Consider the following 16,569-nt stretch of genomic DNA (forward strand, 5'->3'; position numbering starts at 1 on the left):
TGCGAGCACATCGCTCACCGTCCTCCCGGCCCGTTTGAGAACATCGATAGTCAGCCCATCTTCTCCCGGGGCTTTCCCACTCTTCATGCACATTATAGCATATTCCACCTCCGTGGTAGTAACCTCGGGAAGAGGATCTCCATATTCTCCGTTCACCGGAAGATCTGAGTTGATGTCAGTGTCATCTTTGTATAGAGCGCTGTAAAACTCAACAACAGTGCCCAGTAGATGATCCCAGTTACGCACGATACTTCCATCTTGCGCTTTTAGTGTCGTGATCTGCCATCTCCCTATTGACAGATGCTGCTTGTTCTTATGTAAGCTCTTTCCTGACGCAACAATTGATTCTACAAGGTTCATATTGAACTTACGAAGATCTTCTCGTATGTTTTTACGTAGAGTTTTGCACAGCGTGGAGTATTCGAGATCACTTGCAACTTGTTGCTCGCTTTTTGTACTCTTACGCAGCTTCATAAGATCCAACGTTTCCTTTGAAAGTTTGCTTACTCGTTCAACCACAGCAGCAACTGTCTCTTCCAAAGATTCTATAATGATTTTTGTTACTGCCTCGGTGTTTTGTAGGGAGATGGGGTCATTTTCAGCTTGGAAAGCCGCTAGCCTGTTCTCCAGCTCTTGTTGGAATTCGACTCTGCTTCTCAAGCCTCTGCGGACTCTGGGCTTCTGCATCAGTTTGGATCTCTCACGTTTGATGTTAAATCGTACTTTACACCTTACCATTCGGTGGTCGCTGCCAGTATGAAATTTGTTAATGACTGTGCAGTCTAGAAAAATATCCTTCTTGTCGGTGAGGATGTAGTCGATTTCGCTGGTTCGTTTTGCTGGGCTTCGCCATGTCCATTTTCGAGAAGGCTTCTTTTTGAAGAATGAGTTCATGATGTAGAGATTGTGGTTTTCCGCAAACTCCACTAACATGTCTCCTCGGCCATCCCTGGTGCCATGTCCGAAGTGCCCGACCGCTACATCATCCTGGTGTTGAGATCCGATTCGTGCATTAAAGTCTCCCATGATGATAGTGAAGTGACATTTCCGTTTATTTTTCAACGTACTGATTTCTTCATATAGCTCCTCCACTTTTTCATCAGGTGAGTTTTGAGTGGGCGCATAAACTTGCAAAAGCAGAATCTGGTATCTTTTGCTGAGCTGAAGTGTTAAACTTGCTACTCTATCTGAGGAGAAATCAAATTCAACTATGCGATCTTTCCAGAGTCTGTGGATTAAAAATCCGACACCGCTTGTGCGTCCGGTCTTGGTATCGGTATTAATGGTCGTAAATTAAAAACAGTCCAACCTCGTTGGGTCACATAATGCTGAATAAAATACGGCTCTTGTCGGTTTACAGGAAGCCAGCAGCAAACAAATTTTGAAAATAGCTGATATACTGGATTATTTGTTGGGTTAGGTTAGGTTAAGTTATGTTACAGACCTACTGAAGAATTTATGGGGGAGCCACAGACGAAAACTACCCAATCAAGATTCGCAACTGAACAGAATCTGTTATTCGAATGACGTTTTCAATATGGCGTCCATATGGTAGTTCATAGTTCCATTTTGACCGTTCTTTAGATAAGTTTGTAGGACTAGGTTAGGTTAGGTTTTCATTATTGAATTCATGAATTTTGCCAAAATCGGCTAAAAAAATTTAATTAATGTTCATATCGAATCTAATAAAATTGGAGACCGTATAGTATTATGGTCATCTCTTACCGATAATAAAACTCACGGCGAAATGTTTTACGTACAGTTTACATGTAAACCTGTATCATAGCTCGGTATGACAGTTAACCTTTTCGTGAGATCTATCTAACCAAAGAATTCACCCTTTATTGCGTGGATCCTAAAATGTCTTAAGAGCATACTTCTCTAATTTTCAGCAATAGGTGGGACGTAATTTTGCATGCGTTGCCAGTCGGAGAGCGATAGTCGACCTGTGAGCACGTCAATTTGTTTTGTGATGGCGTCGGAGGAATTAACTCTTAAATCGTGTAAAGATGACTAAAAAACGTTACGTATTTACTCGAAAAATAAAACATGTCAATGATTATATTATTATTATTACTTGAATTACAGTAAACATAACATTAAATGGACGCTTGTTGAATTTTTATGACAAATTATGTTTCTTTCGTCACGCGTCGTTTGCACAATCTGCGCTTCGCGTACTCACGATCGTTTTAAGACCATGCATCAGCTGAAGTATAGCCTAAATAGACTAGGACCATCATATCCACATGATTTAAAAGCTTTATAAGTTCTCTCAGTTTAGTAGCTTCAAGGAGCCATAAATAATTCTGTGTTCGCTGATATTATTCTTCTCTTACTAAGTGAAATTTTAAAACTGACATATCTTTACTATTGTATTTATATATATAGTGTTTCTAAGTATCCTAAAAGATATTAATGATCAACAACAGCGATACTCAAATATTTATAGCGTAGTCACTAGAGGTGGGAAAACTGGTCGATTTTGAAGACTAAGTATACCTACTATATGTATAAAAAAATACTTAGTATCGAAACTTGTTCCAAAATACTTACTAATATTTGGAATACTATATAGAGCGTTTGGCGTGCCAAGCTTAGAAGCCATTTTTACACAATTTTTTTTTTTATAATAATTATAATCCATTTATACAATCACGCATAAAATTTGAATTCAGTTTATAAGTTCCAATTATAACACTAAAAAATCGAGAATATCGACGTGACAAAACCATATAGACGCGTAAATACTTATCAGTCTCATACTCAACTGGAACTAAAACTAACTCCATATTATTAATAAGGAACGAACTTGTCACCATTTCTGTCCTTCACTATACCAACTTTACAACTGGAAAGAAAGGGAGAGCAATGACGCCAATGACAGTTGAGTATATCACGGATCGACATACGTGTATTATGCTATCTTGCTCGCGCGCATTTAATGTCAATAGTATTGAAAGTCTATCAACTGTACCAACTAGCGATTTTCAGCGATGATCTCATCAACAAGTTTGAACAAGTTTATTGGGCCACACGTACTGAGTATGGGTAGTAGCATGCCGAGACTTGAGTACACAAACTGGTGACAGTATTTCTAACTCACCTTTAATGTATACCTTCTAAAATTCTACCGGTACAAAGAAATCCGAAACACGGTTTGAGAACGTCTAAAATAAGGCGTAAAATTGTGTTTTTTTCATTAAGATAAGAGGTGGCGCTTCTGTTTTCCGCTTTCCTTTGAAGCCTTCGGAGGCTTGTCTTGGAAATATAATACATCAGCTCCATGAAGAAAAATAATGTACAAGGAGACGAGGAAATTAGATTAATAGGTTGGGAGAAATGGAGAAAGCACCCTGGACTGATGGGTGATACATTGAAATTTCATTGTCAGTGAGATATATTATTATTGCTTACAAACTAAGTTCATTACATGGTAGTCACCAAATATAAAATAATTACAATATAAAAAGAACTTTTTATATACCACGTTTTTTAATTTTCTGTTGAATCATATAAACTTGACAATTCTATGTATTCATAATTTAGGACAAATAAGGCAATTGTCAACAAATCATTTTTTTACTATTTTGCAACAAACAAATATAGAATACTGAAATGTCATTTTGATTTCCATAGTAACGCAGGTATATATTAACAATTTAGTTGCTAGGATCACCTTAGCAACCAATAATAGTGGATTGAATTACGGATTTCTTCCGAAATAACTTTTCATACAAAACAGAATTAACTGAAAATGAATTCAATTCTACTTAAAGATGGCTAAAAGTATTAAAAAAATGCATTGGCATCGTGTTCGGATATATTCTAAAAGTTTCAAATGTCTAGTTAGTTGGGAAGTTAGTTAAAAATCGATTGCAATATTTTTACTGGATAAACAACCACCGGACAAACAAGAATACGAGCTAAAAAAACGTGGTAAAATACTTTTCAACATAATATTATGTTTCGCACAGTTAGTGACTGTTATAGAATATAAATACTCACATGTATATTTGAGTTTTTTCAAATTCAAATTCAATTTATTTTACATATACATACTTAGTGAACATTACAAATTATTAATTCAAGACGTTCACAACATGATATTTAGAAACAGAGAAATATAATTAAAATAGTATTATATACCTAAAAGATCTTAAACAGTAGAGAAGTGTAAATACAAAAAAATCTATAAATTAGATACTTACAACGAAATACACCAAATGAACCAAGCAGACCGTATTTTCAGTATTTACCAAACAATGCCCACCTATACTCATATCATGCAAGTGGAATATGTCAATATTCAAAGTGATTTAGTTGAACAGAGTTATTGCCCTCCCAATTGGCATTACCAATGTCAGGTTAGTTCTGCACCTTGGGAGAACAAACAATTGATGCTCCCAATTTTTAAGACAGTTATTAGGGATATACATGTCAATACAATCAAGAAGGCGGAGTTCTCATTTTCACCGCGTATAACTCGGAAAAAATACGTGGCCAAATATAAATATCATCTAGAGTTTAAGCTACAGTATGTACCTAAGCATACCTAAGAGGTAGCCAGTTAAATAAAGCTGCGGATAGTATCCATACAACCTCAAGTGAAGGAGTCTCAAAAATTTCTCTTGAACTCGCTCCACCTTAAGGTCGTATTTCAACTGGTGCGGGGCCCAAACAATGGACCCACTCTCAAGCCGGCTTCTATGTTTTATTTAATGTTATACCTAATTATTGAGGTGCTGAATATTGAAATAATACAATTGCACTGGTGACCAAGTAGGTACTTACAGTAAATCGACTTCAAAATTAAATACACGATTGTTAATTCTACATAGTTATAAAAGTTATATAAATTGGGTGTCGTTTTTAATTGATGCACTGTTACATTTTTAAAAGAAAATGGGTACAGTTCGGTTATGAGGAATACAGCGGAAAACCCATTTTGAAAATACCCGATATACTGGATTATTTGTTAGTTTGGGTTAGTTTAGGTTAAGTTAGGTTGGGTTAGGTTAGGTAAGGTTAGGTTTGGTTAGGTTAATATCACTTCCCTCCATTTTCGAAAGTGGCAAGCAGTCACTTTTATTTTGGTATGGTTTTTCGTCTGGATTCGGGATGTGGAGGTGGACAATTAACACACCGGAATTGTGATCAGAAACGGCGAGATTTATTTAAGTTAATATTATATAATAGTTACATTTTGAATAATTTATTTTACGGAGGACGAAATGTGCGTGTTCACTGTTTGGCTGTTTAGAGCGTATTATCTGCCATCTTGTGTTTCGCTTTCAACGAGCGCGTTGTCGAAAGACGGCGACGTTGCAATATTTTTCAACCGTCATAAGCTACGGCATTGCCGGCTCTATTATTATTTATTTTCGTAATCAGCGCTTAATATTTGTTGGATTTGATACCGACTCGGGCCTCTCCAGATACACAGAGACATCCCCAAATGGGGACCATACGGGGGTGTAACATTAACCTAACAAATAATTCAGTATATCGGCTATTTTCAAAATGTGTTTTCCGCTGTATTCCTCATAACCGAACTGTACCGAAAAAATGCTTGCATGAAAAAATGTACTTGTCTTGAGAGCTCGTCAAACCAAAACATTTAAATTTTAGAATTCTGTACAAATACTAATAACATATTCACTATGTCCAGTCCAGTGATATATACAACATCATGAAAACTATATCTACTGAGTCTGATACTTATTTACTTCACCCTGTCACGCTCTAGCTTTCGAGCATAGGGCAAACACAAGATCGCGCCATGTGAGACCTAAGACGCGTAGATCGCTTTTGTAGCACCGCTGTGGGGTGAAATTTGGTTGGCAATGGCGACGGAATTCTTGAGGTTTTGTTACAAGGGATTGGAGCGTCATACTCTCTGGCGGTCACAATATAAAAGTCTTTTTGTTTTATATAAAATTATTTCATTGTCAGTTTCTCCGTGGTCTTCTTTCAGCTCAACATTAATTAAACTTAGTCAAAGCACACTGGATTACATGGCGACCTCAGTCTTTGATAACTATTCCTTCATAGGCATATCAAACTGAAGATACTTCGCAGACCGTGATACACAAGATTAAAACTGGTTAGATTATGTAGAGGACGGGTTTGGTTGGTGGCAAAATAACCAAGGATAATAAGTTCTCATTTACACCACATGAGTCGGGAACTCAGAAATAATGGGAACTGAAATGGTTACATGTAAATTTTTCGTAAAACATTTCACCGTTGCACAGTTCGCCGTGAGCTTTCTTATCGGAAAGAGATGACCGTATACTATACGGTCTCCAATTGTATTTGATTCAATATGAACATTAATTCAATTTTCATAGCTGATTTTAGCAAAATTCATGAATTCAAGAATGAAAACCTAACCTAACCTTCTTCTTCTTCGATGGCGCTACAGTTCAAGTCGAACCCTGGCCTCCTCCACCACCGTCCTCCAGCCGGAACGGTCCTCCGCACGTCTTTTCCAGTTCATGATTTTGAGCAGCTGGTTGGCATCTTTTGTAATGTTGTCACCCCATCGTGTACGTGGCTTTCCCACTGGCCTTTTCCCCCCTGGGTTTTTTTCGAGGATCTTCTTCGGTATCCGTGACTCAGGCATGCGCTGGACATGGCCTGCCCAGTTCAGCCTCTGGAGTTTTATGAAGGTGGAGAGTTTTGAATCTTGGTATAAGCGGTATAGTTCCGTGTTATACCTAATTCTCCACTCCCCACCATCATTCATGGGTCCGGATATCCGCCTCAGGATCTTTCTCTCAAAGCAATCCACCATTTCAGCTGCTTTCACATTTAGCGTCCATGACTCGCACCCGTATGCAGCGACTGTGCGTATGACGGTTTTATAGAGCCGGGTCTTAGTTTTTCTGTGGACTAACCTAACCTAACCTAACCTAACCTAACCTAACCTAACCTAACCTAACCTAACCTAACCTAACCTAACCCAACAAATAATCCAGATTATCGGTTATTTTTTAAAATTGTTTACTGCTAGCTACCTGTAAAGTGTAAACCGACAATAACCGTGTTTTATTTAAACATAAATTTTATGTCAGTACTATACGACCCAAAGAGGTCGGACGGTCTTTAATAAACGGCCATATAATTCTCCGATATACTTATATATAAGTAAGTGTGATACGGCGAACAGCATACGTACAAGTTTCCGGACACGAACCGAAATAGCTAACGGGTAAGTAGAACCAGACAACCGATCTCGACTAAGTAAAGATACTGGATAAATTTAAACACGTGTCAAGAATACGTCATACGTCGAATACTGACAACTTCTCTCGGTTTATGCATTGACGTTTATTTAATATTGGTGTATTACACACATTTTTGCACATCTATAATGCGTGGTTCATTTTCGTATGACACTCACATATTCAAAACCCTGCGTCAAAATAATTAACTGTACCTACTGGTATTATCATGCCCCCCACAAGGAAGGGCTGACAGGGCTCTAGCCTGGGGGCCTGGGCTCAGGAGGGGCCCGGCGTGACGAGTCGACCAGATAAGTGAGATAAACACACAAGACAAATTTTTTAATAGCAAAAAAAGTCGTTTTTAATAGCAAAAAAATGTTATTATTTTAAATTATGTGGTTGTACGATACAATTTTAATTGTGTATCAATGCTTGACAACTCCATAATTCAAATGGATGAGTGTATTAAAATATACAAAAAAACACTGAATATATGTACACATTAATTTTACCGCGTTCACCATTAAGAAAACACTACTGTAGATCGCCACACTGCCTTTATCCTTAGCGATAGGTAGGGGAACCGCAAAAGATCCTAGTCTGGGAGCCCGCAAGGATGTGGTATTATAGCCTATCAGAATTATATTTATTATCTGTTCTGCTTTCGGGAACATATAATTATGTCCCTAATAATAATACAGTATCAATATTCATATCCCTTTAAAGGCTTACATAACCGGTATGAAAATTTTACCTAATTATATTACATAATATCATCTATTAGCTAAAATTAAATTTCAGCATATTACGCAATTAGCATTGAAAATCACGGCCTAATTATGTCGTAATGAAGATAAAATTAGCCACTTAGAATCGCCTGTTTAAGTATTTTAAATAGAATAATGGTTGGCCGCCCCTTGCCGCATCAATTACTTTTGATTTATCTCCGCAAAAAGGTTTCCCACACCTTCAAAACTAACCCGCGAGCCTACTTTAATGTGGACCTTTCCAACCCTTTAACTGCCACTGGCTCGTGTATACGTGCTCAGAACGAATTATAATAATATACACGCACAGGGTCGTATGCATGAGATTCCCAAAAACCATATAGGCTATAATACTGCACGTTTGTATGCATGAGTACAAACGTAATTAGCTGTTAAGTGACGTCACGAATGTGGCATCTCATGTGTCATGGTGTTCGTATTATGGCAATCTTATAAAATTTCATTCCCCGATAAATAATTCAAAATTTTGAAATTGTGAATGTGTCTGAAGGTGTGCGAACGGTACCATATAAATTTAATAATTATAAATGAATAATTATTATGAACTTTAAATAATTTATCAGTTATTTTATCACATTTATTTTATAATTCTACTGTACGAAAGGATACAGTATTACCAGTAAACATTTCCATATGGCAATACATACAGTTTTTGCCGGTAAAGCTTGACGTGAAAGTGACAGTTGAAGCAGCCATTTTGAATTTCGCGTGACGTCAGATTGCTTACGTCACAAACAGTGTTTTACGTTATATGATGGAACATCGGTTAAATAGCTTATAAATAATTGGGGAATCTCATACATACGACCCGTATAATATAATAGATACATACATAATTTGATAACACTTATGAGAAAATATCGAATATATGCGTCTCTCGTGATTCACGTTCACTTGGAGTGATCCGTGACGTCGGTGAGTAATTAAGGTAATTAATACCTACTTCAATTTAAAATAAAAAAGCCATTACAACATTATAGACGTGCAATAGTGTGTGTTGCAACCTCCAATACACCAATATTAAATGAGCGTCAGTGCATTAACCGAGAGCAGTTGCCAGTATTCGATCTATGAAATATCCTTGACACGTTTTAAGTTTATTCCGTATTCTTCCACACTCGAGATCGGTCACCTGCTTCTCTGCACCCATTAGGTATTTCAGTTCCTTGGCTGCAAATTTCGATGTAATTGTTGTCACGTTGTGGATACGTACCTATACGTAATTTGAGAGTAGGTAAATTCTCACCGATAGAAGAAGAAGCAAGATCGATTCTCTTTCACACAAACCCCCACCCCGCGGCCGTTGCTGATACCTACTTGTACTTTGGCGGACAGGAGGGTTGCACCTTTATCGATCTCGTTCACTTTTACCCTGACTTCTCAACTGGATGGATCTTTCAACTTAACTTACTTTTTGTGAACGGCCGGTACGGGACGCCGGCCACACATAAAAATCAGTTTTCTTTCACTTTATTGAACTTTTATTAACATTAATTTCTAAAATTCAGTGTCTACAATTTGAAGGGATGCAGAGCAGATGAGTACCCTATTATTTTTATTTATAATGTTTTTTTTGTAGAATAGCATGTCTTCGCATAACAAAGATCACCGAGTCTCCTTAATTTCAATTGTAATACTTGTCAAAATAAATTTAATGTTTTTTTTTGCCTATAATAAACAACTATTGTTATCTCTAAATCTAGTGTTTTCTTTATTTACATGGTATTTAATTATGTACACACTTAGACAGCACTTGGCGCCCTTTTTATCAATTCAATTTTATCACACACTTATAAGTCTCTTTTATACGTAGTTCTCTTAGTCTATTTAAATTATTTTTTTTACATATTTTATAGATGCTAGTTCTCTGTTAATCACATACAATTGTCAGCGCGATCTCATGGCCCTGAATAATTCAATTATCCGATTTTACTATTCACGCTTAAATCTAATCATGCTCTACCTTTAACTTGCAATTTCTACAATTTATATTTTTATTCACACATTCTCTCCTCTATTTTATTCACATATTTATTCACCATTTTTTACGTAATATTACATTGTTCAATTATTCATTTGTTTTTCACAATTAATGTGTTGCCGGTGAAAATCGTATACAAGTCACTTTGTTACAGAATATTATGTTTGTGGGAGTCATCACTGTGGATAATCATGATGTTGTGGATGTAGAGGTCGTCGGAAGTAAAGATGAGAGGTCGAGATTTGGTGGTTGCTCCGATGGATGGAGGAGCAAGTTTTATTTGTAGCGTAAACAGACGGTACAAGAGTATGTTACAGTAATTATGTTACAATACTTATGATAATTTTCCGAGGTCCGATCTCGGTAGAATGAGATGACGTTGTGCGGAGCGATTCCGCGACTAAGATACTAACAGACCGCGAACTTATATTGGAGTAACATGTCCAATGAATTATGATCCGCTATTTATTGATGTGCTCACAAGCAAAATGATATCTTGAAAAGAATATTTAGGAAATAATTATTGTAATTGAATCAGCTACTATATGAAGTTTGCGTCATCGGTTATAGCTGACTGTGTGGGAAAATTGATATCGCGGAAACAATCTGCGGTAAGCTATTTACTGAGTTTACCTTAATTGGACACTCCGTGAAATGGATATTATTAAAGAATTTGTAATATCGGTATTATATCATTTAATCCTTAGTCGGCATTAGATGGCTATTAGATATAATTAGCATGTTATTTAAATGTGATAATTAAATAGTAATTAAATGTTCTACGGTGAATGAGTTAATATCGCCGATCCATATGCTGGCTCGGATTGAGTTGTTTATCGCCATATGTTAATTATTGTTTCCACTAGGTACATCGTAAAATAATTCCGAATCTGTGGGCAGGTATCATTAAATATCACTTGGTTTTTTTTGAGTATGTTTCTCTTTTGGCTAAGTAAGTCATCATCATCATCAGGGGCGCGACAACCCGGTGTGGGTCTTGGCCTCCTCCAACAGCTCCCTCCACCTGTTCCTATACAGTGTGGCCGCTTTCCAATTCGGTACCCACAGAATACGGCAGTCACTGGCAGCTCCATCCAACCAGCGAGTCTTTGGCCTGACTCTTCTTCTACGCCCTATTGGATTGCTGGACATCACTCTCTTTGCCGGTTCATTATACCATTCATACGGAGCACATGACCTAGCCATCCCAGTCTCCCAATCTTAATTGATTGAACTGCGCTGCAATCTTCGTACAGCCCGTAGAGCTCAGCATTATATCTTCTTCTCCAATTGGTGCCCCTGATCGGTCCATATATACGGCGGAGAATTTTTAAGTTTTTCTAAGTAAGTACTGTTGCGATAAGTCAACTCAATTTGAAATTCGAAAGATTTTGAAAAAAAAATGGATGACCTAGTTTCAGACGCCGTCCGTGCGGCGGTTTAATAATAACTACATTAAATATTCATCATTCGCATTCAAAAAGTTAAGGGTGAGAGTGTCTTCCGGAGAGACTGTGCCTATAGGTAATAAAGTTAGTTAAGAGTAGGTAAATTTTCGCGGGAGATTCGGCCTAGCGGACATTTTGATAATGGCGTCGGTCAGACCCGATTCTGAGCGGGAAACTTAAACATAACCAGTGACGTTTAGACATAAAGGGTGTTTTCTCCTTAGCATTCATCATCATCGGCACTACAATCAAATGTGGTTCTTGGCCGCCTCCAGGAAACGTCTTTACTCCCCTCTGTCTGCCGCAAGCTTTCTCCACCACCTTATTCTCAGGTATGCTGTGTCTCTTTCTATACAGTCCAGCCACCGCAGTCAAGGTCTCCCGAACCTCCTTTTCCCTTCTCTCTGCCTCTTTGGTGGTTGGGTGTCCATCCTTGTGACATGGCCTGCCCAACGAAGTCGCCCCAGTTTCACGTGTGAGACTACAGGGGGGCTTCATAAAACGCATATATTTCATGGTTGTACCTTCCTCGCCACGTGCCATCCTCCTCACATACAGCTCCGAAGACTAGTCTTATTATCTTTCTTTCAAAGATATCCAGGGTTTTGTATAACGTTCTCCTTAGCATTATTTGACTTTATATTATATTTTAATTCTTTTTAAATATATATTTAATTCTTTACCCGCAGTGTGGAGGAGTGCATCGTAGTCAACCGAATGCAAGCGGCTCGGGCGGATGAACTAGCATTAGAAGCAGCCACCCTCGGCCATGTCTCCCCTGCGCCTTCTGACGTTGCAGAGAAACCTCACCACTTCAGCATCGACAGGTCATTCTTCAGCGTGGAGACCACGTCGCCACTGGACCCGGATCAGCACAAGAGTGTAACGCCAACAATATGTGAAGAACAAACCGAATCCATAATAATAAAACCCAATAGTATAGATACCAAAATCAGTTTAGATATTTTGGATACTCCAAATGTATCGCAGGATTTTCCAGACGTTAACCCCACGATACCAGTAATTACAACAGAAATTAGTGAAGATTCTCAGATGAATTTTGATCAGATAGTTAAAGCGGATGTTCCTGTTGCTGGTGGGATAGGAAATAGGCTACAAACTGGTGCACATCAGATGACTTTAGGAACTCCAGTATCAGCTTCTGAAGTGGCAGCAGCCTTACTAGGATCGTCAACTACATCTTTAGTAAGCAATCGTTATAAAGATATAGCTAAATATAAAAGATCTTTAATGTTTGAAGGAACTGATTTGAGTACACCATACAACCATTACAGATGTCTAAGTCCAAGCGATTCAAACATCAATCAGTTGAATCAAAGTAAAATTAGCTTTGGAGGAGGGGGTGACTCGAGGCATGGTGGAGGAAGAATGCTGAAGAGACAGTTCTCTTTGGACAGAGCTGATGATTCAGGAAACGCTGTACCGGAGGGGAACCTGGCTTCGCAGAATTCTGTGAGAACTCAGCCACGGCTTTGCAAGCAAAATTCGGCAGGGGCTGCAACAGATTTGGAGCGAATCGAAGAAGTGCCGCTGGTGCCTGTTATTTTAGCGTCTCCAAAGCAATATAAAAGAAGATTGGAAACGGTTTCTACGTTTCCTGGCAATTCTAAAAGTGTCAGCACGGAATCTCTCACGTCGGCTATAGGTCAAAGATAAGAGATCTTGACAGTGGTTCAAGCTTCCCCTGGTGTGTTTTTTTTTTAAATATTGTGCTAGGCATAAAATTTAATGTTGCTTAGGTCTAAGGGAAGATGATTCATTTCAAGGTATTGAACCGACATTTCAAATGCATCTTTTTCGTCAGAAAAAAATTATAAAGAATCAACACATAAAAAAGAGAATGGTCACTTTTGAAGACATATGATATTTTTTTCAAAAACAGATAAGTCCACTTAAGCAGTATAATAAAAAAGATTTCAAACAATATTTATTTTAAAGATCTATAACTTCTAAAATACACGAAAAACATTTAAAAGGGTAAAACCGATATTTCTAATTTTATTTTCTTCTACAAACTACTTCTTCAAAATGGGAATATTGCCCTTATTTTATAATTCAATACGACGTACCTAATAAGAAACAAACGTTAAAACAAATAATTTACACTTGAAACAGAAAAACATCAGTTACCACAAATATTGAACTGTGGACTTATCGGCATTTGAAAATAAGCACCTCACTTTATTTCCCAAGGCTGTCTATTGATAGTCATTATTTCCAGCAGTCCAGCCCAGCTATGTTCTACGCAATATTAACATAATATATAAACATCTTTATTTAGATATATTTAGACACGTTGACAGAATATAGAAATGTAATTATATTTATTTTCTTATTAAACATATTATTATTATATTATATATAATATAATATATAGCTTTTTGCAAATCATTATATACATCTTACGTAGTTTATTTTTGCTGCTTTATTAAAAAAACTTTCTGGAAAAGTTTTCATATTCCTAGTTATATTTATAAAATAAGATATATATACATATAATATTAATATATTATAATATATTATTCTGTCTATATAAATGATTTTACGTAAATAATATAACGTTGTGTAATTCGGTAAGGATAATATTCACTCTGGGTTGTGGCTTCATTTGAAAACTTGAAGTATTTTGGATACTAAGTTGTTGGCTTAAATGATCATTTATACCTAAGTATATAATATATTAAATTAAAATATTCCATACAGAATACGTTGGTTTTGTTATAGTATGTATGCTCCAAACTCTCAGCGAGACCACGCGAGGGCATACCAGACGCTCGCCGTGCCTCGCGGCGCCTCGCCAGCGTTCGCTCCTGTGGCGTTTTTTTACAATAAATACTTGCGACGTGTTGGGCATAATAAAACCATAATGGGGTATGCGAATTGACGCAGTTTGTAAAATGACCCTTACTTATACTGTGAGTAGAGTTTTTTTTCCATCACTTTCATCAGTATTACTAATTATAAGATTATGATGCAAAAATTATATTTGTATCAGAAGGCTCGAGCAGACTTTTAGACCGGTCGCACATGAAAAACGTCTTGAATGGGATAAAGTCATAAATCAAACATGGCGTAACGTTGCAACATACTTCCACGTAACGTGAAATGAAAAAGCAGCTCCTCCTGCCAGTGACGATGCGATGTTTTTGTATTATCCACCCAATGTCGTGTGAAATTTATTGCTTGCGACAACAGCTGTTTTTTTTAAACTAAAATATCGAATTCGAGTGCGGAACTACAATAAAGTTCATTTATTTTGTGCGTACCATCAAAATCACATCGACTTATATTATTCGACATATTGTAGTCGGGACGAGTTTGAATGTGCGACCCGGCTAAGTAGCTGAAAGTTTATACATATGATTTTAAAAACGTGATTTTTAACTGAAATAACTCATTTTTGACAAATAAAACTTTTCAATGCGTTTTAAATAAATTAATGTAGGTACGTACCTACGCAATATTTCCGTTTCTTTGTCGGATGTTCAATGACGTTTATTCAGCAATATAACTATGTTGTTTTCGAGTCTAATTTCTAAGCCTGAAAAATCGATAGGTAAAAATTTGAATTCTTCAGTGTGCCGCATTATTTTGTAATTTTTAAGAGTGTGCCGTACTGTAAAAAAAGTTGGGAATCGCTGCATTAAATATTTAATTATAGGGTTGTGTACTTAATACTATAACTATGTATGTGCTAGGGTCTTACGCAATTAAAACTTTTCATTTTCAACTAAGCTCTTCAAAAGACTGTGGATAAATGAATTACTAGAAAATGTAAAATATTATAAGTAATTAATATAATAACGATAATAACGTTAATTAATATCATTTATTGCCATTTTTCATTATACATGTAAGTTTTCATAATACCTATGTAAGCCTTGGTTATCCTTAATAAGTAGATAATTTATGTGTATAAAGTGAACAGCGGATTATGTGTCTATATATTATAAATATGTACTTAAACTAGAAAAACAATTCAAGACGATCCGATATATGGAACATGCCAGTAGCAAAGGGTGGAGGTAAGCTATTAAGATCCACCATAAATCTTCTTCTTCTCTTTGGCCATATCCGCCCCTTAATTGGGGCATATGGATACTACGCGGCGCTTCCAAGAATCCCTGTCGCTCGCCAGTCTTCTTGCTTTGTTCCAGGTCAAACCAGCATCCCGTAGCTCCACCGTATACACTCTGTAGATAGTGTTTAGCGGCATTCCAGGACGCCGGAATCCGGTCGGCTTGAAGAACAGGCAAGCCAGGTTGAGGTTCTCTTCTGGCATCCGCAGCACATGGCCGAGCCAGGTCCAACGTCGCCTCTTCACTTTCAGCGTGATGAGAAGCTGCTTGGTGCGTTCTCTTATCTCCTCGTTGCTCCTAAAGTCATACCACCCGCACACCCAGTATTCGTCGCAAATATCTGTTTTCGAAGCTCAGTATACGGTTGCTCTGAGCTTTCGTAAGGTGCCATGATTCGCTACCGTAAAGCAGCGTCGAATAGGCAGCATTTGGTTTTGAACGAGTATAATCGTGAGTCCCAGACATTCCGCATCGAGTTGAATGTTGCTCCAGCCATTCCCATACGGATAGCGAACTCTTTTTGCAAAATGCCATCTCCCGTGATGTGTACCCCCAGGTATTTGAAGCTGTCGACGCTCTCGATGTTTTGTCCGTCGCTAATCAGAGTGAAATCTGGATCAGGACAGGTGCTACCATACAAATAGTGCACATTAAACTTTGTACGTATTAAATTTGTTCTTATTCAACTAAGACTACAATTATTAAACCTTGCCCAAACGAAACCATAATTAGTTGTGGTATATTTTGGGTGTTACGACAAAATTGTGCACACTTTTTCATTCATACTTATTTGTTTTTGTTGGATAAAGAATACATAAATTTATTACACATTTTGTTGATTATTTTTTTTAATTAATTAAGGCCATTGGACCCGTTTTTTCCTGTCTTCTCGGAATCGCGGAAATGATAAGCATATTTAAAACGAATTGATACACAATAAACTCTTTATTTATTTAAAATCTAATAAATAGTATTCAACTAAAACGTTCTGGGTCATTAAAATTTTTCGAATCGCTTTAC

The 16,569-nt window shown here is 37.1% G+C and overlaps 1 protein-coding gene across 1 annotated transcript in view; it reads left to right on the plus strand.

Annotated features, from left to right (window-relative positions):
* LOC147069256 (retinal guanylyl cyclase 2) overlaps nucleotides 1–13,126 on the plus strand; it is a 141,271-nt gene extending 128,145 nt beyond the window's left edge. Inside the window, exon 14 of the mRNA XM_085951644.1 lies at nucleotides 12,139–13,126. Coding sequence (XP_085807770.1) covers nucleotides 12,139–13,126 — 988 coding nt within the window. The remainder of the gene's footprint in view (nucleotides 1–12,138) is intronic.
* The last annotated feature ends 3,443 nt before the right edge of the window (nucleotides 13,127–16,569 follow it).

The sequence above is a fragment of the Rhyacophila brunnea genome, unplaced genomic scaffold (assembly GCF_057557595.1).
Source record: "Rhyacophila brunnea isolate RB1 unplaced genomic scaffold, BYU_Rbru_1.0 scaffold_24, whole genome shotgun sequence".
NCBI lineage: Eukaryota > Metazoa > Arthropoda > Insecta > Trichoptera > Rhyacophilidae > Rhyacophila > Rhyacophila brunnea.